This window comes from Falco cherrug, chromosome 4, assembly GCF_023634085.1.
Source record: "Falco cherrug isolate bFalChe1 chromosome 4, bFalChe1.pri, whole genome shotgun sequence".
Lineage (NCBI taxonomy): Eukaryota > Metazoa > Chordata > Aves > Falconiformes > Falconidae > Falco > Falco cherrug.
Genome location: NC_073700.1, coordinates 71,315,611 through 71,342,509, shown reverse-complemented (window position 1 = coordinate 71,342,509; position 26,899 = coordinate 71,315,611). Strand labels below are relative to the sequence as shown.

The 26,899-nt window shown below is 38.2% G+C and overlaps 1 protein-coding gene across 4 annotated transcripts in view; it reads right to left on the bottom strand.

The window, feature by feature from the left end:
* Window positions 1-26,899, bottom strand: part of NEBL (nebulette) — a 269,845-nt gene that overhangs the window by 18,211 nt on the left and 224,735 nt on the right. Inside the window, exons 18-22 of one of the 4 annotated variants that reach the window (XM_055708679.1) lie at window positions 23,459-23,551; window positions 22,979-23,070; window positions 20,867-20,960; window positions 18,448-18,552; window positions 17,159-17,330 (exon numbers count right to left, since the gene is read on the bottom strand). In XM_055708679.1, coding sequence (XP_055564654.1) covers window positions 17,159-17,330; window positions 18,448-18,552; window positions 20,867-20,960; window positions 22,979-23,070; window positions 23,459-23,551 — 556 coding nt within the window. Of the gene's footprint in view, window positions 1-17,158; window positions 17,331-18,365; window positions 18,553-20,866; window positions 20,961-22,978; window positions 23,071-23,458; window positions 23,552-26,899 lie in introns of those variants that run through there. The other 3 variants (XM_055708681.1, XM_055708680.1, XM_055708682.1) reach the window with 3 other exon arrangements.

Sequence of the window (26,899 nt, the reverse complement as noted above, 5' to 3'; positions counted from 1 at the left end):
TCCTCCTTCCAGATCCCACTGACTAGTTCTTACTGCAGCACTGTAAAAATAAAACTACCTCAATTATTTGGCTTTTAACCCTAAAACTGGAGTCCTATTCATCCCCAGTTTTGAATCCTAACATGTAGTTTTAAGGTTATTATGACAAACACAGAATATTCTAAACCAGTTAAGTGTAGTGCAACTGACAAAATAATTACATTTTGAATATTCTACTAAAAAATCTTCAATGTTTAAAGGAGCACAGTTTATACAGGTACTATGGAAGGCGGGGGGGAGGGCTTAGGTGGTTGGGTTTTGCTTTGGCAGACCCATTAACCTAGCTAGATCGTGATTTTTTAAAAATTTATTTATTTTTACTATAGCTTCTAAAATACAAGGTCTTCAACACATCCCTTGTGGTTTAACCCCAGCCAGTAACAAAGTACCACTCAGCCACTCGCTCACTCCCCCTCCTGCCCCACACTGGGATCGGGAGGAGAATCAGAAAAAAGTAAAACCCGTGGGTTGAGATAAGAACAGTTTAATAATTGAAATAAATTTTGAAAACAATGTTAAGACAATCTCCTGCCCCACACTGGGATCGGGAGGAGAATCAGAAAAAAGTAAAACCCGTGGGTTGAGATAAGAACAGTTTAATAATGGAAATAAATTTTGAAAACAATGTTAAGACAATAGTAATTGCAAAGAAGAGGAAAGGGAGAGAGAGAAATAAAATCCAAGTGAAAAAAACCAAGACAAGCACAATGCAATTGCTCACCACCCCACTGACGGATGCCCAGACAGTCCCCAAGCAGTGATCTGCAGCCAGCTCCCCCCCCCCGTTTACATACTGAGCATGATGTTCTATGGTATGGAGCATCTTTTTGGCTAGTTCGGGTCAGCTGTCCTGGCTCTGTTCCCTCCCAGCTTCCTGTGGACCTGCTCACTGGCAGAGCATGGGAAACTGAAAAGTTCTTGACACTGAGTAAGCTCTACTTAGCAGCAATTAAAACATCAGTGTGTTATCAACATTACTCTCATATTAAATCCAAAATACAGCACTGTATCAGCTACTAATAGGGAAATTAACTCTATCCCAGCCAAAACTAGGACATCTCTACAACCTCTAATGCATATATTTCTACACATATGTCTTAGAAATTGTTCTAGCAGTTCAAAACACAAAAAGGCCTACCCTCTTATTATATGGATTATAAGAGAAACCACTATGAATATTATTTTGGAATTTGTCTTTAGTGGTAGCCGTACAAGACAAAGAGTTTAGCTTACGTATCTATTAACAGCTGGTATATCACAACATTTGTACGTACACTCATTTCCTCTATTGTATTGTAACTGGGACATAACCAAATCACAGGGCATCCTACTCTGCAGCTTTGAGTACGAACTGCAGTCAGGATTTGGCGTCACTAACAAACCTTATTGCCAGCTGACTGGTTTTGCCTGACATTCCACCTAAGCTGCAGCATGTCTCAGCTGAGGAAACAAGAGCAGAGTATGCCTTTCCTTTCCTCGTGCAGTGCACCACATTCTTTTATTTATGAAGGCAAAACAAGTCTGAAAGCCAGCCCGAGGCACCCTCAGTCCTAGTGGGGCTCTGGTGTACCACAGGAAGCTGCCATTCCTTCTTACCTTGTGAATAGGCTGTTTTTTGCTCTAGGCTTCCTCAGAAATGGGAAGAGTTAGTAAAATGAAGGTTATGTTAACATGTTAGAATTACCTACACACCTTCAATTACAATTTGAACTCACATTTACTGAACATCAGCTGTCGCCCATTTTCACTAAAGACAGAAAGTTCTCATGGAAGCTGTGCTTTGATTTCTGTGCTGCTATTTATTTCTACAGTGGGTATAACCAATCTGAGCAATAGCTGAAGGCAGCATCAACCAGGATCAAGTATGTGACCACACATAATTTTACTAATGATATTTATTGCCTGCTGAATATAAAATCCTCTGAAGTATATCAAAAGCTGCTCTGGGGGACCACACTGAACAACTGAACAACAACTTGTCAAGGGAGCCATTAACACTTCCAACTGTTGAGTCACTTGGAAATTTCCTTTCCAATTTCTGGTGACTAATTGTTTGAAGGAAAAGGGAACATCACACTCAGACAGCTAGCAGGGCAAACAGAAGGATCCCCTGAACTGCTGCCACACTACAAAAACTGCAAATGGGATCTCTTCTGGATTCTCCTCCACCTGGATGTGTGGGAATTGCTTTTTGATGCTGACAGATGTCAAAGGTGTGGGAGAGAAACACAGGAATCAAAGATAGGCAGAGAGAATCTAAGCAAAATTATTTTGCAAGTGCAAAATTTAAAGCTCTCCCTGGAACATTAACTCATCCCCAATGAACACACACTGAACAAAAATGTGCTTTCAGATGAATCACAAATTATGTCTTAATGTATTACAACCAATGTGGGATATTTAGTTTTATTCACAGAGCCCTAAATCAAACCTTAATCAAAACTTAACTAAGCCCTCACTTGGGGTGCTATATGAAGCTTCAAGTTTTACATTAAAAAATAAGGTTTTACAGATACTTCATACCTTTTTTTAGTGGAAAAAGATGACATCTAATTTTCTGGACTAATTTCTCTCACATTCTGCATTAACAAAGCACTCAGCAGAGGACACTAGAAGTCCAATAGTCCAGACTAGGACAGAGAGATTCAATAATGCTCAAGAAACTGCAGAAATGTGGTCCCATTGCCATTCTGGATTCCTATACTTACATGGTGTAAAAGGCCAACATGGATTATTCAGAGGAGACCGAATTACATATTAAGTAGTCACAAACCTTCTTTTCACAAACTTATATAGAAATTAACACATGTGTAGGGAACACATCCAACCTGTTTCTAACTGAAATGTGAATGCTCACTGGAGCATAAATCTGAATGGATTTAATTTTCCTTCTTACCCCAAATCTAGAGCTGAAAAGGCATTACCTTTCTAACATCAGACCTCTACTGTTTTCAAAAGCCCCTCTAACAGTAACATCATTATTCTTAATCAGAAAAAAAAAAAAAAAAAAAGCCCTTTGAATATTAGGAATCAATGCAAAACAGGAGGCAGAAGCTGAAAAAGCAACAGACCTTCAAATGAAAGGTGAAGTTTTCAGAAGGGAGAGAACTCTGCCTTGCTGCTTGAACAAGAATTGTCCTTTTGGGGTACAACGGGGTTAACAGCAAACTTTTACAAAGGAAACTTTATAATTTCAGCAAAAGTCTATTTGAGAATGGAAGACCAGAAGTCACCAGTTCTGAATGACTGTACACTCTCCAACAATGGAAATTGTTCACGCCAAGTAATTTGTGGTATCAGACAGGTACCAAACATATGCATGGACTTGTGCCCATATTACTTATACAGAGAACTATTAATCCAAGTTTAAAAATATCACAAGAGGTTTGTGTGTGAGGTATTTATTACTTGACTGCAAGCATTTTTATTACATTATATACTTAGGAGCAGAAAATCATCTGATTACCAAGATGGAAAAACACAGTTTTAGCATGATGCTGTTGAGTGGTAGACGACTATTTTTTCCTACACATTAGCTTTCACGTTGGCAAACCTGCCAGAGGCTTGCATGTAAAAGTGGCAAACTAAAGCACCATCTAGCCTGAAATAAAAAAATGTCAGAAACAGATGTAAGAGTCTGGTGGTTAAGAGAAGTGTGGATGTGACTCTCACCAAGAAGGAGTACACAGAGTGTTGTTTTGATGTGTTCAGCCTTCTGTGGCAGTGCAGCCTGCTGATAAACTTGAAAGGGGACAAAATAAACCCACAAAAGCCTATAGTTTTCCTGTGAAATCTACAATTCCTCTCCCCCCGAATGCCACATTTGATTACCAGACTCTAGGGAACAACGTTATGGAAACAGAGCTCAGCTACCTAGCGAGAAAGAAGTATTCTTCCTTGGCTGCCAGAGAAGAAAATATAACTGCTGTGTCATTCTGCTTGACCTACTTAAAATGGCAGAGCTTAGCAACTGAATGTGAATACAAAGAGGGGTGAAGGATATCTGCCCTGTATTCCTGCCAGCTGCCCCTGGAGATGGAAGACAGATCTCTATATTACAATATAAAGATCAGTCACGTATTATTCCCTCTTTTTTTCTTTTACTTGTCTTTTACTAATGGTGATTTTTCCCATCCTCAAAACCAGAGGGTTTTTGGTAAAAAATAATGGAAAGGGCAGAGAGAGCGAGGAAGAGAACCGATTCCTGTTTCCTTTCTTCTTCTTCCTCCATCTACGGGCACAAGAGTATCACCACTGTCCCAACACAAGCAGACTCCTTACATCACGTACCAAGGAGCATCTCTGCAATTCCAGCATGGGAAATGAAGAGGTTTTTTCTCCATTTCTTCTGACTAGTTTGTCTTCTGACCAGGCTAACCAGTAGCAGAAGCAGTAGCAGAGTTCCTTGTCCTAGGATCTTCTGTGGTAAATATGGGTGGGTGTCAAAGCCTCAGGCAAATCCTAGAAATAAACATTTTGCATAGAGCCACAGATACTGGTGTCTGCTAGGGGGAGAGAGGAGGAGGTATCTGTGAAACCAACATTTAAAATGTCAGTGTTGAGCTAAGGAACAGTAGCCCTCTCCATGAGCTTACACAGTGTAAGGCTGTTGCCAGTGATACACATTAATACATAAAGTCTACATCTGCTCTTTGCAGGACTGTGTTTGCACTCAGCAGTTCAAACAATAGTTCTTCTAATGGCCTACAACATGTACTCCTGGCTTAGTGAGGGAAGGGAAAGGTAACCGCTGGAGTCTGGTGAAAGGGAGGGGGAGCAGGCTCAGCCAGCTACTCTGGAGAGCTGCTCTTCAGAAGGCTCATAGCACACAAGGAGGACACGCCACAAGGGAGAGAGATGAAAAGACTTACTGTTTCTCATTGACTTGACTTCCATTCCAACCTAGATAAAGACTTCAAAACTTTAAGTACTCGTATCCCACAGGAAGATACCTTTGGAGTCAACTGCCAGCATGCCCATTTGCCATATTTTTTTCCTCAAAGCTTGTTTGCACTAATCTTTTCTGGATCTGACCAATTTTATGTAGTGTCAACGACATACCTAATATGAATTTTCCATTTCCTCATAGCAACCTACAGGTTACTTTTAAGGTTGGTAACAAAATCTAAGAGACTACCACGACACAAGTGGAATTTCACGGTTTGTTGAAATTTGTGTATTTGGACTGCCAGTGTGAGTAAAAGAAAGTAGCTTTCAAGGCAAAGGCAAAGTGACAGCCCTGAGTGTTAGCAGCAGGCCCTTTCCATCAGAATAAAGAAATACCTTAAACCTCAGATCAAGGCCTCTTTATGTTAATTCTCACTGCTTGTTTGCTGGCAGCAGGTGAACTGAATCTGAAGAACTTAGGCTGAAGGAGACAAGCGTAGTTAACAGGTAGCCAATCAGTAAAACACTGGCTCCAACCAAATACATGAAATTTTAGCACTCATTTTTAATATGCAACAAAAGGCACGGGAAAATTCTATCCTAATATCTACTCAGGTTTCCTACATAACATGAGCTTTCTGGAGTAGAGCAAACCTGATTCCTGTCTCCTACAGACTGACTTCTATATACTTTTTAAGATCATATGATAATGACTTAGAAAATAACCAAGAAATCAAGTTTTCGCCCAGCAGAGTAACGATATGTCCATGACTGAAAGGAACTGTAAATCACCTTTGACTTTTCTCCATCTACAGCCTATACACAATTAGACATAAGAATAAAGGGGCATTTTAATACACTGAAAAACTATGAACATAGGGTAAGGAAAAATATGCATCAAGTCTACATGCTGATGCACACCAGTTAAACTAGAAATTAAGAGGAAATAGAAGACAAAAAAAGGGAAGGTCAAAAGTAAAAGGAGAGAAAACCAACCTAAAAGGTTCCAACTAAAAAGAAAAAAAAGGGCGTATCAGGGACAAAAAAAGTTAAATTAATCTATTGCAGGATGTTCATTAAGATCATTTTAAAGTAGAAATCTTCAGACTGAAAGCAAACCTTGGTAATATTAAATAAAATCCTGCTGAGTTAAATCAAAGAAAAACAGGAGAGAGATAAACAGAAAGCTCCACAGAAATACAATAAATTGAAAGATAATGAAAGTAAAATCTGAGAGAAGGAAGAATATTAGAAAGTGAAATGAAAACATTCTGCAGTTGAAATGGGATTGAAGGAAAGCAGCATAAAAGGACTTAAAGGAGGAAGCCCAAGGAAAACACTTTCAGCAAAGTATAATGAAAACAAAATGTGCACACAAATTGTTGCATAATAAAAAACAGAGAGAGCATGAGTGACAATGAAATGACAGTAACAGTGATACTCTTTAGTGCAGATGAGTCTTCACTGTCCAAACACACTAAGAGGATTTCTTCACCTCAAAATGAGTCAAAGACCGATGCAAAACAGAAGTGACAAAACCAGTAGCTCTAGTAGCAGTGCCATGGCTCATCTGCTATCATCCGGTCAGCATCAGGACACTCTATTCTAGTAGTAGATAAACGTGTATAGTCACTTCCCTGCTATGATGGCAAAGCCTGGAATTTGTTCCAGTAGTAGCTGAGTGACCCCTGTAGACACTAGGTTGACTCCCTTAAGGACAAGTTTCTGCACTCTCAAAAACTTAAAATTGTTTGACATTTTAATCCTAAACCAGAATGACCTCTGGTTGTAGTATTTTGGTTTTTTGCGTACCACAAACAATGGGCCAGAGGAAAAATATTAATTAACCTTAAAGTTTTACTTAGAGCCTTTGCCTCATCTTGCCACTTTGTCTGTTCTTGTACATGCATAGCTCTGAGCAATTCATTTCTGTAATTGGCACTGGATCATACACCACAAATTCATTCCTGTATCTTACATTGTACCACATACTAACAGTCCAGTATTAAAAAGTCTTTTTCCCGCCTCAGTTTTCTGGAGATGGAACTACTGTGAAGAATATATCTAGAAAGTGTTCTAAAATAAAACAAACCTTAAAAAAAATCAAACTCCAATACTGTGAACTCATGCTACTTTTAAACATTTTTACTTTTGCCTCTGGGGAAGAATGGAACTAAGCAAAACGGTCTTGAGCCATGACAAATGTGACCTAAATGCCATTTTCACTTATTGAACTAACTAGAAAGACAGCAGGTTAATTTTATATGGAGACCTTAAAATAGGAGAAGATATCTTTATAGAAACACATGCTCTAGCACAACTTCTGAGAAACACTGTAGACTCTGAATACAAGAAGTCCAGTTAGGTGATATCTGTGTTTCTTTTGTCAAGACACCGAAAACTCTGTAACTATACTTATTAAATGGGAGTTACATGTAAAAGCAATTAATCTCTTGCACAGAGTAGATGGTTGAAATACAAGTAGAACTGTCCAAAATAATGCAAAACTGGAATAGGTGTTGAACCATATGAACCAGGTCATCCTCTCCTAGTGTCTGAATGCAAACTAACAGTATGGGAACTTACGTGTAGGGGAGAAAGGGGAGAGAGTGAGAGTGAAAAGAACTGAGTGAAAAACAATGTGTAAGACTGCACAGAAAATCAGGACAGACAGAAACTCTTTATAAAACTTTATAAAGAAACTCCCCCGAAAGAAAAACAGTTGAGAAATTTGTTAGACACAATGCTGTTTAGAAAGATCTGAATTGAAAGCAAAAAAGCCCATCTCTTGTTGCCTTTTTTTCTACAGTCTTGTGGGAAGAAGGAACTGCCTGGTCTGTCTTTATAAACAAAAATAAACCTGATATCCATATATCTCAACTTCTCTTTTTGATGAAAATAATCTGAAAAACCTTCCCAAGAATGAATGAGTAACTCCATGTCTGAGAAGTTGCAACACCAGTGTTAAAAGCAGGACTGAAAGAGAGAAATCATTAGCTTCTGTTCCTCTTTAGCCAAGCTGAAAATAACTACTTGAAAAACAGCTCAGAATTTTGCAAGAACTAATGTGGCACCCAACTGTTTCTGGGAAGTGCTACAGAATGACTTGCAGGTAAAAAGGAAATCTTTGTTAGTGCAGTAATTAATTACAAAGCTTTTAGGCAGACTGAGAAGCTCTAGTGCAAAACCTTCTGTCCAGTATAGCAAAAAAATTCAATATCAGGAAGGCATAAAGTCAACCTTGAAAAACACTACTAACAGGGAGAAGCTGCAAAAAAGACAGACAAAGCTGAAAAGCAATTTCAAAAAGAGCATCAGAATGAAAGTTCATCACTTCCAGCAAGCTTGCTGGAAACTATTAACAATTGTTTCCTATCCAGTTTTACCTGCAGTAGTCTAAAAAGGAGAATAGGTGTTTCCTAAACTTACAACATGCAGAAATCTACTGATACTGCAGGAAAAGCTCCCTGTGAGGCATACTTGGCTCAGCTCAATGTCGTCATCTAAAATAATAGTCAGAGAATCGAACAGGAAGAAGTAATTGTAGTGAACAACATTTGTAGCCTCCCTGTGATGTTGTTACTGACATTTCCCAGACAAGTGAGTTATTTAGATCTGAATAAGCCTTTAACATTTGGTATGAAGCCAGGGACCCAGGTAAGGGCTGGGACAGGTGGTTATGGAACAATTCCACCAGCAGCGGCAGTGGAAGACTTGAATTTTGGGTTGGATATCAGTAAAGGTATCTAGAATAAAGTAGTAATTGAACAATGTAGAAATCTCTAAAAGATAATGAGACAAGGCCAAAGACTCTTAGAGGTTACAGAATTGGTCACAGGTCCTCTACTGTCTTTCCTGTTGGCATGCCATCAGATTGAACAATTGCCAGTGAGAAACACTGCTAGATCTAAAAGTACAAACTCCATGAAAAACAGCCATGAAATTTCAGCAACACTGATTTGGTTCTCATTTACTGTGGTATGCCATAAGGGATACTGTATAAAGGTCAAGGGCAACCTCACCTTGTGGCTATGTGCTAAAGACATTTTGGATGGGATGCCACCATAAAAAAGGTTGGTATTTTTGACCAAAGGTGTTATCTTCTGCTGTTTTTTTCTTAGTATGTTCCCAGAAATGGCATTTTATTGTAAACCATTAAGAGGTACGTTAAATTACTTAGTTCTGGCATTTATTTCTCACCCTGCAATGGGAACTGTCTGCAAGTGCTCAAACCCTGGCTAGCCAACTGGGTCAAAAGGGGAAACAATATTTTGCTAAAATACGTTGATCTTGGCAAGAATCTATTCAACACATCACCACAACAACAGATTTAAATAGAGACACAAAAAAGCAAGTTTGCTAGTGCCGAAACAACAGGGAAAATAAAGCCCATTTCCTATTCCCAATATGGCAAATAATAAAAAATATCTGTTAACAATCAAATCAAGCTGACAAAGCAATTTAAAATGGCTCGGAATACAGCCAAAAAAAGATCATAACAGGGAGAGACAATATGCACTGGACTGAAAAGCCCACTTCACATCATCACGGGAAGAGACATAAAGACCAGCATGATGTGCATGATTGCTATCATATATTGAAAGAGTTGGGAATATAGTTAAAATATCAAATAAAGACAGACAGACATGATATAAGGGATTAACGTTCTGTCAAAGACATGTGCTTCTTTCTTTGTTCCAAGTTCTTCAGTCTGAACACTTTCTTCTCACTCATTCTTAATCAGAGATTAAGATTATGTGGGACCTAACAGAACATATACTCCCTAAACACTAGCCACTATAACAAATGAACAGGCACAATCTACAATTAAGATGCCTTAAAATCTTCTAAAAGCATGGGTAATTCAGGGATGCCAGGCAACTAAACAGTAGCGATACTTTCACACCTTCTTAAAAAAAAAAATAGTAACCCTTTGGATGACCTTTTCAATGCACCTTCTTTCACAACTGAGCAGAAATCACTGGGTTTTTTAAAATGTATACTTAGAATGCAATCTTTCTGAATATTTACAATTCACCAGTCAAGTCTAGTACACATTTATGCTACTAGGATGACTAGACCCTTATTCAAAAATTTCATAAATTTTGTTCTAATCTATGGCATCAAACAGATGTAAAATGTGGTTTTGTACCCGGGAATAGAGGTTCATCAAAGTATTCTAATATTAACCCATGTTAAACAATATCACACTATATAAGCTTCCCAGCTGAACACCAACCCTGGTTCCCAAACTGCTGACAGCATAAGAAAACTTCCATATGTGAGACAGTTGCCAGTTGATACACTTTTTTTTTTAGGATGGAAACCGGGAGTCACAAGCACCTGCATAGTTTAATGTGAAGTACTTCAGTCACTAAAGTACTATTGTGTGCTTGATTTGCACACCGAAAGGCACAAGGTAATTTTTTTTTGCAGTTCAGAGGTGTATTTTTTCAGTTACATTTTGCCTTTCAAGAGAAAAAAAATAAAACAAATTAATATACATTTTGCAAAAACACAACAACCTCTTAAAGCACCGTAAATGGGAGTTAGCAAGGCATTCGGACTGCCAGTGTTACCAAAATAGTGAAAGGGAACACACGATAAAGCAGTATGGCATGCAAGAAAATGTGCAACCTTGAGATTTGGCTTTGCTTCCTTAATCAATCAGACCATAGTTTACATCGTTTCTAATGATTTGTGACTATACAAGGATGTGGAGTTAATACAGGAATGTGTGGTCTCAACACACCGTGATAGTGTCATTAGTGAAAAAGGTGGGAATAAGGGGTACCTCCTTCATCAGATGGCCTTGTTATCTCACTGCAGTAAGAAAAGGTAGGGTTCGTGTCAGAGCCATCTGATTTATAATCTCCCAAACTGGTAGAATGTAAGTACTGCTTACTGTAACGGCTTGCTCTTTCTACAAAGGTAGAAAGAAAGAATATCACAGTAAATAGGTGACAGAAGTGCAAAGACAAGCAACAACAAAACCCCCAACACTGCTGACATTGATATGCATACACTGATGTCATTAAAATTAAAGTAAATTGTTCACAATTTTTTATCCATTTTGATCACCACCAGTTCAAAAGGTTGCTTCAAAATCAAATACAGCTAAGCTTGTTCTCTGCTTTAAGATAGCAGAAATGGAAAGTAGGATTGAGATACTGGAAAAATAAGGAATTGAGATGAAGCATATGAAAATTTCCAGTGGAAAATCAAAATGTTCTTTTATTCCAGCATGCATACAAGTGCATGTGGAAATACTGCTGTATGACATTCAAAAGAATATTTAAAAGTTCCACTAGTAGTAGCGAAGAAAATACATGTGCAAAACTAAACATTCAAAATAAACACTTGCGGGGGGGGGGGGGGCGGGGACAGGGTAGGGCGGGGGGGTGTGGACAACAGTCCAAAAACTTCTAGAGCCAAAATATTGCTGCCTATTCTTACATTACTTTCTCTCCTTTTCCTTCCACCCTTAAATTAGGAACACCTTTTAGTTGCAAACAATAGCACAAGGTATAATATCACATGTCCTATAAGTAAAATGTGCATAGAAAAGAAGTCAACTTCATAAATAGGTCACCTTCTGTATCTCTGAAACTTTAGTAAGGTCCAACTATTTTAAAATTCTATTTATAGTGAGGACCAAGTAGGTCAATGCTTTTTGAGTGACTACTTGTAAGTGGTGTGAATAACTGTTGTTTATGATAAGATTTCACTGTTTCTTATCTGTACATGTGATTACAGCTGAAGTTCTTATAAAACACCACTTTTAAAATACTACAGTTTTATTTATATATATATATATATATATATATATATATATGTATGAAAACATAAAGCATATGGCTGGCACATGGACTTGAAAATTTACTGTATCAACTTAGTTTCATAAGTTTCATAAGGGAAAAGTCAGGATACAAGCAATACCAGAAAGCATATGCAGACTCCTAGACTGAATATTGTCCTCCAGAGGATCAATGTCGAAGATGGAGCCAGGATCTGTGCGCCAAACTTTAAGATCTTTTCCCAAAGCACAGGGAAATTACAGGACAGACAAACAACAAAGGAAGTAAAAGCATGAAAGTAATGAGTTTTAACAATCAACAACCAATTTCTTTCATGTAGAAATTAACCAAAATACCTAGATATTCACCTGAAAGGATCAGAAAGCATTAATCTCCTGCTTAAAAGAACTTAGTACATTCATTTTAAGTGTTGACGTTATTTTAAGGAGATTTTTTTCTCCCAGTTTTTGTTTTCCTTTTTTAAATATGACCATTGTATTTTCTTAAGGCTAAATAAATGGAAACAAATTAAGTATCACATACCAGCGCTCTTTTCCACTAGCAAAACCAAAATCATCAGAGCTACAAGATTATTTCCCCAGTTCACCAACAGCATCCTTCCTCCATGGAGATGCCCAGTATGCAAACCTATAGTTGACAGTTACCAGTAAACATCTCTACAGCTGACAGAGGCACTACAGGCCCTTCTTTTCATACAGCAGAGATCAAGTCAGATTAACAAGGAGAATCAGGGGCATAGCTCATCTTATACAAAATACATTTCTCTAAGTTGCTCAATTCATATAAATTGTAAAAGCAAAAGTATCTGTCTTTCTTAATTAATACAACAAATGGACTAGGGTGACAAATTCAGCTGTAGAAATCTTCATTGTAGACATCTACAGTTGGGCAAAATGAAGCCTCCCCTTGACCATGAGTCCAGTTCTGGGCTCCCCAGTTCAAGAGGGACAGGGAAGCGCTGGAGAGGGTCCAGCAGAGGGCTATGAAAATGATGAGGGGACTGGAACGTGTCCCTGATGAGGAAAGGCTGAGAGAGCTGGGCCGCTTCAGCCTGCAGAAGAGAAGGCTGAGAGGGGATCCTACTGACGCATACAAGTATCTTAAGGGCAGGTGTCTAGAGGACAGGGCCAGGCTCTTTTCAGTGGTGCCCAGTGACAGGACAAGGGGCAACAGGCACAAACTGCAGCACAGGGAGTTCCATCTGAATGTGAGGAAGCACTTCTTGACTTTGAGGGTGACAGAGCACTGGAACAGGCTGCCCAGAGAGGCTGTGGAGTCTCCTTCTCTGGAGATATTTAAAACCCACCTGGATGTGATCCTGTGTAACCTGCTCTAGGTGAACCTGCTTTATCAGGGGGCTGGACTAGATGATCTCCAGAGGTCCCTTCCAACCCAGACCATTCTGTGATTCTGTGATCTTAACTAGTAACTTAACTTTGTCTTTCAAATATCTGCGTTTCCTGGGACACAGAATTACTGTTGATCCACTACCCTACTATCAAAAAGCATTTTTGGAATTCAGTGGGTGGATTCAAAACCAGTAGTAATTGTAAGATCTTCAGCTTGAATTCATACAGATAAGTTATTAATATCTCCTGAATCTATGTATCTGAACAGGATACTAAAAGAAAATCCATAAAAAATAATTAATTATATCTTTGAGTTTAAGTTATAATCACAGCAAAAAAGTGAGTACAGATTCAGCCATGTTTTTAATAAATAATTCCAGTGTTGTATAAGAGGAGGCTTAAAACAAATGCAGAAGCATCTACAGTGTAAATGTGAGATCACCTCACACCAATCCAATATATACAATTCATATAAGCAGGTGTGTTGATCTGCTGGGGGGCAGGAGGCTCTGCAGGGGGGTCTGGGCAGGCCGGGCCCATGGCCGAGGCCAGTTGTAGGAGGTTCAACAGGGAGAAGTGCCGGGTCCTGCACTGGGGACACAACAGCCCCACGCAGCGCTACGGGCTGGGGAAGGGTGGCTGGGAAGTGCCTGGTGGGAAAGACCCTGGTGGTGCTGGTTGACGGTTGACTGCACATGAGCCAACAGTGTGCCCAGGTGGCCAAGAAGCCAACAGCATCCTGGCTTGTGTCAGAGAGCCTGTGGTCAGCCAGACCAGGGAGTGATTGTCCCCCTGTACTCAGGACTTGGGCGTGGGACTGCACCTTGAATACCGTGTTCAGTTTTGGGCCCCTCACTACAAGAAAGACATAGAGGTGCTGAAGTGTGTCCAGAGAAGGGCAATGAAAACGGTGAAGGGTTTAGAACACAAGTCCTGTGAGAAGCTGCTGAGGGAATTGTGGTTAATTAGTCTGGAGAAAAGAAGGCTCAGGGGAGACCTTATCGCACTCTGCAACTATCTGAAAGAAGGTTGTAGCGATGTAGGTGTTTGTCTCTTCTCCCAAGTAACAAGTGACAGGACAAGAGGAAACAGCCTTAAGTTGCACTACGAGAGGTTTAGATTGGACATTAGGAAACATTTCTTCACTGAAAGGGTTGTCAAGCAATGTAACAGGCTACCCAGGGATGTGGCTGAGTCACTGCCCCTGGAGGTATTTGAAAGGCATGTAGATGCAGTGCCTGGGGACATGGTTTAGTGGTGGACTTAGCAGTGCTAGGTTAACAGTCTGACTTGATGATCTTAAAGGTCTTTTCTGACCTAAACAATTCTACGATACCTGCTATGTCTAAAAATGTAATAATCATTAAATCTCTCCAAACAAGTTTAAAATAAAACTGTGATGTAAAGCACAATCAGTAAAGTACAAATCTACCAGATCACACCTTTTTACTAGTGGTTTGCTTCTTGGGCAAACCTGTCTGCAAGATTTACTCAATGCCTTGGAAGTGGGAAGAGTATGGGTCCTCCCAGCTTGGTCCTTTTGCTTGTTTGAGTGGTACCAGGCTAAATAACAGGTTAGTAAGTCAAGTGGGACTGTGTAGACCCCAAGTATGTCACGTTTCAAATTATTAATAGCCTAGAGACAATGGAAAGAACAGACAGAGCTAATAAAACAAATCCCATAGCTTTAGAGTATGTCCAATGTATGTACATTACATGTTTTCTACCGCAACTCCCATAAGGTGAGGCACAGTACTAACTCCCTCTTGACAAGATGAATAAAAGCCAATGCAAAATCTTTTGTATCTTATGTAATCCTATGATAAACTAGTCCTAAAAGTAATAAATTATGCAAGTACATAAAGCACGGACAAGTATGAGAGAGGTGGAGGAACTGGTGAATGCCCAACTTCTCCTGTTTGATCACACCTTAGTAAATAAAAATATACTAAGTACAGAATCATGGCAGCATCAATGCAGCAGCCATTGATTTGTACTGATTTTACCCATCTCTGTAGTCTGAAATAACATGCTTTAGCATGGTTAAAACTAGTACCTATTTTCCAAAGCAAAGACATTAATTTTAGCAATCAGGCATTTGAAAAAGTTGTTACAGCTTCACCAATAATACTTTGAAAACCAACCAGATGGACTCTAGCACAGAGATATGTTTCCTAAGAGGCTGAACACCTATCAGCTAGGAAAAAAACTCAAGAGTCATACTTGTTTTTTTCAGTCTGCGACTTTTTTTCTGGCTGCCAAGGACATTCCACGAGCAGGTAGCTCACTGTTTCTTTTTAAACAAGCAGATATAATTGCAGTTCACTCTGAAAAAGCATTAGCTGAAATATCACTGGGTATTAGGCTCACAGGTTTGTCATGACCTCTTTAAATAGTTGCACAATTTTTGCTGTTTGGTATATATCTGAAGCTAAGAATTCCTGTGTGTTTTGACAATCGATTATTTTAAAGTGATAAATAGTACTAATAATTCAGTTACTTTCAGCACAAGAATTTATCTCAGAGGTGTTCTTAATCCTAATTGTTTGTGCAGCAAGCCTCCAGCTATTGAACACAGAATTGCACACTAATCTTACATAGGGCTACAGCACATGTGCAATGCAGTACAGAGTAGGAGGTTTGAAGTACACACTAAGGAGCATATTGAAAACTGTATATTTAACTGCAATTTTACAGGAGCTTTTCTCTCTCTCTGGATGCACCACTTCTAGCTATGGAAGTGAGTTCAAGTGCTGGATGCACCACTTCTAGCTATGGAAGTGAGTTCAAGCGCTTGGGTCTCTACAGACAAGGATTTTCTGGTCAAGTTGTTGCCCTAGATCCAGAATGTGTGACCCTCTGAGACGTGCACGGTCTTAAAAGCACCAGTACCTTCCCCAGGCAGAGTTCTCTGAACCCTGAGAAATCACTTCTGATATAAGGCTGTAGCTGCAGACACATAAAAGGTGGCTACAGAAAAGGAAAGAATTATGTTTCTTTATGTGGTGAAGACTCATTTGGAAACTTTAAGGAAAAGACCAAAGAAGCATCCATCCAAAGAAGGAATGATACAAATAAAGTTAACCTTGTTTTAGGCAGGAGGATGGACTATATGATCCGCCAGTTAGTCCATTTGACCTGCCATTTCTCTGATTTTTGAAAGGTAGATTTAAAGTCAACCCTTGCTATTATTACTACATATGAAGGATTTTAGAGCACTATCTCAGCATGTTTTTCCGTATGTAAATCCTCTGGGGTCTACACAGTTGTCAAGCACAGAAAAACAGAAAAAGGACACACGAAAAGAAAAGGAAAGGAGAACAAAAAAAGTCAGGTTACCATTTCCTTTGCCATAGCAGACTTTATAACTTTTAAAAGATTTCAGGTATCTGTTTTGATTTTGAAAGAGTGTTTATTATGAATACTCCAAATGCAATCTTAATGCACTACTTTCTGCCTACAAAACCAGTCCATATTCTACCCCCTGAATACCTGGTCTTATCTTGGACCATCTTTCAGAATGTCGCTTCTGAACACTAGTGTTCAACTTACCAGAGATCTAATGAGTTACTGATGAATTACAGCTTGAGGTATTTTGAAAGATGTGTGAAATTCTAAAACATTCCAAAGAGGTAAATGGAGCATGCGCAGCTCTGGAGAAATTGCTGACTGACAGAAGGGGAAATCTCAAACTGGTCTGCAACATTTAAACATTGAAATTTTGGAGAATCACAGCTTTAATCTTCTCTTTTCTGTGCAAAATGAAGATTATTGCAGATATTCTGGCCTTTCTTGAAGAGTCAAAATTCAAACTTCAAGTAATAGCAATGACTATCTGTATTTTTTAAAAAATTACAGAGCAAATGATAATGTATCTCCCATTCATTACCATTATTACTTTGCTAGAAGCTGGCATTGAACCAGTAGTTCAACACAAGACTCATACTGAGAAAAGAGTGAAAAGGAAATCTGTGAGTACTTTTTCTTGGATATAACTGAGAACACAAGCAGAGGCTTTCATCTTCCCCACAGCGTTTTCAATAGCAATGGTATTTAGCAACTTACCAACAATTATTCCAGGTCTTCTATCCATTTCAACAATATGTGGATGTACACCTTTATATGCTGCATCACTCACAATTTGGGTGTTTTTCCGCACCCGTTCTGTTATAGGATCATCTACCACTGGGGTAAAGCCTCTTCCCTTTGTCTTCTCAAAATCTTCATGATATTTTACCTAGAAAAACAAGAAGAATTACATTTTTCCCCAAGCTGCAACTGGCATCAATTGGTTATTCTATGTAGGAATGCATATGTGTTTGTTTTAGGAGGCACTTAATGTTCTTTGGGTTTTGCATCATAATAGAATTGTTACACACATGAGACAGGCTGGATGGCCAGCCAATTTTTTTCCATCTCCCTAACGATCTCCTGATATTTTATTACCATTTTTGCATTTATTTTCTCTTGCCACTGAATTAGGCATTAACTCAAGCAGCAAAGCATTATCTTAGAGTCACGCAGGACAGAAAAAACCCTCAGGAGGTCATCTGGTCTATCCCTTCTTCTCTAAGGTAGGATAGTTCTCTACCAATGTAGACAACTACATCTGTCAGTAAAAAACATTCCAGCAGTAATTGTTCTAAAGAAATCAAGTATTTTCATTCACTAGGAATTTTGATTATATGCACAGTTTCATACAAAAGGTACTCTTTTGTTCTTTTGTTTTATCATATGACAGATGGTTTTAAAGATAAGTTTTTAGGAAGAATTGCAGTTATTCTAAGCAGCTTGCTCAAAAAAGTAAAACAAAATCAACAGGAACATTAGGGTAGAAAGTGTTATATAACCAGGTGTTGGAACAAAACCAGTATTAGTATGAGTTATAAAGGTAGTACCCCCAATTATGCATATTTACTTTTTAAATAGTCTTAATCATCAAATAATTAAATTGACAAACATTCTCACACAAGCAAATGCACACAAAACAACTCATTCCAAGACAAAAGTCACATAGAAACCAGGAACGTGCACAGGCACAAGGTGAAGTGTGTCACCTAATCCAGTCAAACTGTGATGCTCAAATGAGGTGTGTACTTTTTGAAGGAAAAAAAAAACCCAAACAAAGTAACAGACATTTAACTGTTAGAAAACTGTTTATTAGTATTTTGAAAATGGTCATTACAGTCATATGCAGTTAGAAAACACTCCCTCAACAGGCATAAGAAGAAAATATTCTTTCCATACGTAAGCAGAGAGTTTCATTAGTTACCTATATTAATGGAAGGGAAAATCCAATGGAAGTCAAGTGCCATTCCTTAGCATACTCTAGTTATAGGAAGAAAACACCCTACCATTGAGATGTTGTTTTGTGTTTCTTTGACATGCCTTAGCTCAGGTGTGTCTAGAAGCACACTACATCTACCTTTCATCTGCCTCTGATCACTGCTGTACTTGACCTGCAAAACAGCAACAACAGCACACATGAAGTTTTTGTTCACAGTAGAAAGGATGGTGAGAATCACACCATACAACTGTATCATTTGCAAATCACAATGCCCAACATTCTTCTTCTTTCTTTCTTCACATTCATTTCCTAACAACTTATTTCAGAGATTAGCTAGTATTTGGTAAGGCCAAAGGGCACATTTATTCTACCAATCACTTAAAAAAAAAAAAAAATCTATTTACCTGAAAGCTGAAACTCTTGACTGTCTAAATTACTTAAGTTAAATAATTCATTTATCAACTGAAAAATAAGATAAATAATAGGAAAACACCAGTCTGACTTGGACATCTTTAAAACATATTTGTAGGGCTGATGATAAGCTACTTTCTTATTACCCAGGCATACCCAGATTCTGTCCTCAGTCTGCTTCTAGGTTGGGATTAGATGAGAACTCCTGAGTTCCTAGGGAATTCAACCCTTACAAGTGGGTTAGTCTTTGGTAGCCTTCTTACTTCTATTCGGTAGTTAGCCTTGGCTAGCAGCACCAAAAGCAACATGTCTGGGACAAATCTAAATACGCTGCTTTCAAAGAGAACATTTGGGCTCTGTGTTCTGTGTATCAGTAAGTGCAGAACCTCCTATGTCACATTTTTCCTAATTAACTTCTTTCGTGGCATTTTACAGACTTGTAAAGATGCAAGGTTAATTATTTCTTTAACAAAAAAAAAAGCCAAAAAACCCCACACTCAAAATTCTAAAACAGTAGTCAGTCCTACTTGTTGGTTCTAGAGTGAGTACTCTTACAGCTTCTTCTGGCTGGTTGAATTTGGCTGCTAATGGAGTTTCTTAGCTCCTACATTGCATTGTAACCTGTGCACTGAGTGTTAGTAAATATTTTAGATTTACCTATATATTCACGCTCAAAGTATTACTTCTCAAATCAGTTGTGCAAATCTATTTCAGCTTGCATTTGTGATGAGAGAAACCAAGTACTGAAATTGCCTAACCCTCCTTAAAATTACATATTAGCTAAGCACCACATACCTACGAAAATATGAGCTTTGGTGTCTGTGATTCATAGGTAAGTTTGAAGTAATGTACAGAGAAACAGAAATATATGGCACTGCATATTCTTCAAACCCTTCTTAATTAAACAGTAAATTTTCTTAGCAAATATATTCAGCTATATATGCTTTTGAATATAAGGCATTTTTCTGGACAGAATAATTACAACCAACATAGTTTGGTTTTCACCACCTTCTCATTAACACAGAGGAGCATTTATCCCCGTAAATCTTGAGCAACAAAGTGAAAGCACTTCACCTGGAAAAAAGCACTTCATTTTCTGAAATAAACAAATTATTTGAAGTCTAGAATTGTTGGGAAGCTTTCCTCTTATTTTTAACTATGACCTCAAAACTAATTGACTTTGGTAAACATGCACGAGCATTTTAAGAACGTACTTAAGACATATGTAGTTACAAGGTCAGATTCTGTTTCTTTATCCCTGAACAAATCCTCTGACAAATCCAACCTACTTTACTTTTCACTCCTACACTCAGTTCTAAAGTGTTCACTACTATTAATTCTCGTCTGTCACCCTGAAACAGTGTCTCTGCATGAAATCTGTTTTATTTACCATCTGCAAGGGCTTTGTCACTGATGTTGTTTCAGTGTTGAGGACACAGACTGTAATGTAACTAGTCTGGTCCTTTTACTTCACCATGCTGTTTTGACTTTTTCCTTGCTTCTTATTAGAACTCTCTGCTGCTTCATACACCACTGTAGTGGCCACTTAAGAAAAAAAAAAAAAGTATTATCATAAAAGCCAGTAAAAGTATAGTTTCACTCTTTAGTATTTATTTAGGACTACTCTGGTCTAATGTAGGTGGCACGTCACAGAGTGGAATGGATGAGTATATGCTTCCACGCTTTGAATTACAAAAAAACAGAATTTGCACTAAAGTTAAATTCTTACTTCCTTTGATTTTTATCACCATTTACTCCTGCAATCTAGCAACTAAAACCTGGTAACAAGAGACAAAGATTTTTGAAAGAATGACTGACCTCTACTGACTCTCCCCTTGAAAAATACTGGCACCAACACCACCACTTACTTTTTTTGCAAGAATAATCAAGTAAGTCTGAATATTCCCCTTATGTGCAGTGCATTTACTCAAAGGATAAAAAAAAAAAAAAAATCCATTCAGTGCATAATGCAGTTGGAGTCCTTTGACACATCAAATCTAAGTGGGAAAGCATATCCTTGTTATATTCCAACAATGACTGAAAATCTAAATGACAAAAAGATTCAAACAACTTGCCGAGCTGATATTGTCTTGATTCTTCTTGACTCTCTCTATCTCAGGAGTGACACTCACAGCAGTAGCTTTGCCAGGCTGTTCTCTGTAGTGAACCTATTATTTAACAGAATGAAATGGTACATACTATTTCAGCTAAAGCAGTATCATATTGCTTTACATAAATCATACATTTTTAAAAGGTCATCCAGGAAACAACTGAAAAGCTAAAATGCATTTCAAGTTTATTAACTTAGAGAACTGATTTTTGAAGCATAACCTTGAATTCTTTCTGTACAGTTTTCTTACCGATGCATTTGTGTGGATATATACACACATATGCACACAACATCTCAACGTTTACCACACTGGCTCTTGGCTGTATACAGAAGTGCCTTATATTTGGAATGGGGTAAGCCACAAATAATGCAATAAAGTCAAGCAGAGCACATGAAAAACTGAATTTCAGCAATGCCCACTGTAAACATATATTTGTCGAGACACAGCAATTCCATAAGAATACCATCCATGTTCTAGCTTTTATATTCTATATATTCAAATGTGATTAAACACAAAGGGTGCAATACATGAGACAACTGCCAATTGAATTCAACTGCCTAAATTTCACCATGTGCTTACTTAAATGTTCTGTAGGAATATCCCCTCTATTACTTTTTAACAAAATGCACTTGTAGCAATGACACATTAATCAAATGCATACTCAAGGCAGGATCAGTATATAAAGAGGATAAAGGATAGGACATGGCATTGACAGACCAAGCAGTCTAATGTTAACCCTGGCCCCAAATACAAGGAAGTCAGACACGGTAAACATTCAGTCAATAATTAGAGATCCTGGCATGATTTATGCCAATCCATATGTAAAATAAATGTTTCTGTACAAAACCCCCCCCCCTCCTTTTTTTTTTAAATAAGCTCTTAGTTTTGTGTGATAAGGATAGCTGTGCTGATACATTATGCTCATAATCCTGCAGTGCACTGCAGCAGTAACGCACATACTGTTCAAGCGACTGTCTTCCCACACAACACCGTTTGGGTCTGTCTACATCAACATGTACATCTACATCAACTGAAAAATTAATGTCTTATAAAAATTATGGTAAACTTTCAAATGGATTAAACTTAAAAACTGACATTTGTAAAGATAAAATGATTATTCCAGACTTAATGCTGCTAGAAATATCTGAAGTTAAAGAATCTTGCCCAAAGCTACTCTAATGACCTGAAAGAGAATTTACACTTTCCAATGAAAACTGCAGGACACAAAAATTGCTTAAAGGTAAACAATGATGTGAGCAGAACAACTACACCGAGTGGCTTGAAACACTTGGAAAAACAGGTTGGTTTGAACAGTGTGCATTTTAGAAGAGCTAGATTTATCAACATAAATCCAGGAATAAAGAGCATATGCTTAGGTTAGAGGGATAGTACTCCTGAAAACTGCAACTCTAAATTAATTTGGGGAACACAGCAGATAACACCGCAGGGAAACACTGTAGCTATTTACAGCCCCGTGAAATACGGCTGCTGACGGCTGTTCCCAGTGAGGAGAATGGCTGGTCTCTCAAAGACTTATTAACAGGGTACAACTCCAACAATGCAGGAAGGCAGCAGTGTGCTCCAAAAGTCTTTGCCTTCTTCCCTGCGCTCCTGCAAATGGTATGACTTTCTAGTGGTTATGTGAGACATTAAATACTGAACTCTGATAGAAAGGGTACTGAGGAACCAGAAAGAGACAGGTAAGAGAGCTGGAGTTTGAATACAACCATAGCCACTATTTCACAAAGACAAGAAGAAAAGGGAAAAAAAAAAAAAGGCTGGAAAAGGATATTCTGTTAAAAAAAAAATCTGTCAAGATTTCCTGCAAATATCCAAGGCAGAGAATAACATTCCAAAATATCACTGCCATTTCTTTAATGGAGTATGTGATGCTTCACATGCCATTTCCCAAACCAAGCAACAACTTTTCACAGTTGTTTCCTAAAAGAGGGTTTTCAAGTAATTCCATTACTGACCCCACACCTAGCTTAGCAAAAGGCACAGCTTCTGGAGGCAAAACCTAGTGCTCATCAGCACCCAAAAATTATACAAAGGATTAAACGAGAGCAACTTCCCATGCTGACATTCTCTTGATTCCTCTTGACTCTTTCGATCTCTGGGGTGATGCTCACAGGTGTAGCTTTGCAGAGCTGTTCTTTGTACTGAACCTAGCAAACATGGCAGAAGATATTACACAGAGATTTCCAAGTAACAGAACTACAACAGTGTGTTAGACAACATTAAAGAGCACACTGCATTTGGATGGAAAATACCACTCCTTACTAAACACCCACATCTTCCCACATGATACATAATACTCACCCTCTTGCAGTTGTTCTATTTCAGACACAGACAACTAATACTTCAACAGGAATACTTCACACTCTTTGATATTAATTAAAGTGCAAGAAGAAGAGTTACCATCTTACCATTAATTGATTAAATTAGTCTTTGTGGACAAACAGGAACTAGCACAAACGCCACAGACATTCACTGAGGCACAAACACATTTAATACAGCAGAGAGAAGTGTGCAAGCAATGAAAATGGGACACACGTTGCTAATATTCTTCTGGTTTTCCTTAACTCTCCTTAGTTCAGGTGGATCAGAAATAGTTGTTGCATGCTGAATTTCTTCCTTGTATTTAATCTGCACAATAAATATTACAAAATGTTAGCAATTTAAAGAAGATTCAAACACTAAAACACAAGAAATATTTTGTCATCTCTCCCTTACACATACTGCACTGCTAGACCACACCTATCAATGTTATGGACCTAAAAAGAAAGGGTTCTATTTCATTGCTGAAACAGGCTGCTAAGGTCTCCAATGCACCTTGTCTGATAAAATGCAGCAGCGCATCTAAGAAGCCTAGTATCCTAAAACTCTTACAGTGGAAATAAACATCACATGGAATTGTGGCTATCTTCATGATAATTGGGATTCTGCATATACTACTTGGAGATCTGCAGCACTCTCACAATGACTTGGTCTTGCTATCATCTTGCTATGGAGCCTACCAGTCCATTTCATAAATGAAACATTTCACAGATGTATTCTTGAAAGTGTGGATGACTTCAAAGCCTCCTTCAAGTTTTCTAAAAACACACACAGACACATCAGGGAGAATGCAGATGTTTGGACGGATGATGCCTTTGAAGATGCCGTCAGATATTTACTGTTGCTTTTGCCACATTTATTCTCTTCTAAACAGCAGCATGTTTGGATATTGTACACTCGACAATTTGAAAGATGCACAGAACTAGAATTTCTTCAGTTATACACCATATGTACCAAAACTGGAATTCAACTTAATGAGAAAGAAATCTAAGGTTAAGTGGACGTGGTACTAAAGAGAAAGGCACCATATTTTCTGATTTTCCATATGCTATCCAAAAGGGTCTTGGACAAATCTGTGCACTGTCTTTGTTACTGTCTTTTATGAAATACCTGTCCAGTACTCTGCACACTGAGCTTCAAATCTCTTATGCCACCATTGAATAAACAATACTTGTAGACCATGCCATCCTTTACAGTGATGGCATGCTTTCTTTTTCTTTACAGTGGTAATAAAGCAGTGAAATTCACAAAACATTCAAAACTATCTGTGTGGTGATATATAATAGTTGGAAACATTTTTCATTAGCAAGACTCGAAGAAGGAAAAGTATTTTATGAACAAGGAAACAGTGTAATGAATCAATTTGTATAGTTGTATATTAATGTGGCATACAAAACTTCTGTTAAATACATTTTAAGGCTGCAAAATCAAAGACTCAAAAATCAGAAAATGATGCAATTAACCTAAATGTAACCTTAGTTTTGCCCCTTGGACATATGTGCTCCATATACAGTTTTTAATATATTTTATACTACTTCATTCTTTTCCTCTTGAAGTGCTTCATAACCTTCTTTATCTATTACAAAAAACAGGTTTTCTGCCTCATTCATCACACATATTCAATGACCCTTACTTAGTGAGTAGTTCGCATGTGGACCATGACTGATGGGGTGTTTTAACTAGTCTAAGGTCCTGCTTTGTTGACAGAATTACTGATTTCTTCAGGAACTTTTCTATGCTGCTCCTTGCTACAGCATCTGCATTTTTCACATACATTAATTCAGTAATTTTGCGGTGAAATGAGGAAAAAGGGAATTGTGACAAGTAAAAGTACTATTTTTACTATAGAGCACAGACAAGTAACAGCTAATCTAGCTACATAATTTAAAAAAACATGGGATCATACAGCACCTGCATTCAAATGAGAATTCCCATTCAACTGTAGTTCATAAAATGGAAAGCCAGAGCAGGTCCGCCTCATGGCTAAGTATAAAATCATATCCTTTGGCAATGGATCATCAGGTCTAGACACAGGGACTTGCCTTCAGGTTCCTGCTTTTGAGTATTGACTTTGTGACCTTAATAATATTCACTAAAGGTACCTCCTGGAGAGGCAACTTCTCATGATTTAAAAAAACTACAAATGTACATTTTTTCTTGTGCCTTCATCTTAAGTCCCTTGTGGTTTGGTTAGATTGACTGCACAGACCCATGAGAATAATCATCACCGCCATGAACACCATCATTGAAGAAAGGGAAAATACTTAACCAAGGGTACCTCAAATACACACTGATCACAGGAGTGATGAGTCTAAACAACCTTGGGTTCTGTTTCAGCTCTTCTGGAAGGAAGCACCTATGCACAGGAGCACATTGCTCTGCCTGTCCTTCCCCACAACTGGCCTGCCCACTTTGACCAAGCCCTTCTACTCTCAGTTCCTCACCCCTAGCCACTTTATTCCCAAATCCGCTGTACCAAATGTTGCTTAGTAGATAATTTTCAGTTCTCCTGAAGACGTGGTACCTCTGCAGAGCCCCAGATCTTTTAAAACAGACAAAACAACTTGTTTTTCTCTAAGCTCAAAATTGGAAGCTGCTCTAGCTGAAAATTATAAATAAATAAATAAAACCAAACCAGCCCAAAGCACAGACCAGGAATGGAAAATTTCAGTTCAGACAGTTTAGGACTGGCAGAAGTACTAAACCACTGGAAAAAAGGGTCTTTTAATAGAGACTATTAGGTAAGCTTAAGAACTGGCAGCGCTACTAGTCCTTAAAATGGTTCAAAATGTCTGTTGCTTGAGTTTTAATCAGGCCCCAGCTTTGTGGTGGTGACTGACATATCACAGGGGTTTCCTCATGGATTTCACACAAACAAAACCACAATTATAGTCTTCCTCCAAAAGCCTCCTTCTTAATGCTGCATCCAGCCCTGCCTGTCCCTCAAAATAAACAAGTTTTGAAAAAAATCCTTAGTTATTTCTAGCCTCTTGGTTCAGATTCAGTTACAGCCCATGGGTGTGATGTTTGCTTTTAAAGTTCTGTGAGATCTTGCCTCCAACTATTTAGGAGGCTGCTTCTTCTAAACAAATCATCACAAGTGAGATGAACTCAACCTCCTTGGCTGTCACCACCTTGTTTTTTAGAATCTGAAAATAGACCATTCTGATCTTTCTCTCCTATATCCATCACTGGGAAGAATCTGATCACTTTCAGAACATGATGCAATGGACTTTTTTGTATGGTTTGGTAGTACAGTGAGTGTTATGGTTTGGTGTTCTGGGATTTTTTGCACTGTAGATGTGTTTCACATTCATTCCATAGCTTCATTTAGCTCAGCAAATAGTTTTAAAGCTGTCCTAAGTCCTTCTGGCTAAATTCAAAGATATGTGTAAAATGTTTAAATCTAATGGAGCCAAAAATGGTGTAATTTACCCTTCCTTTGGGACTCCTGTAAATTACACAGCATAATTTCCCTCTTACTGAACAATATCATTTCCCTCTTACTGACAGAGAATTTAAAACTTTCTTGCATGTTGCCCTTAAATTTGGCATTCTATGCTATTAATAAATATTATACAAGACTTAAGCAATCACAGGTACACTACATGTAATAAATTATCTTTTGTAAAATACTAACTCTACACACAGACTAGC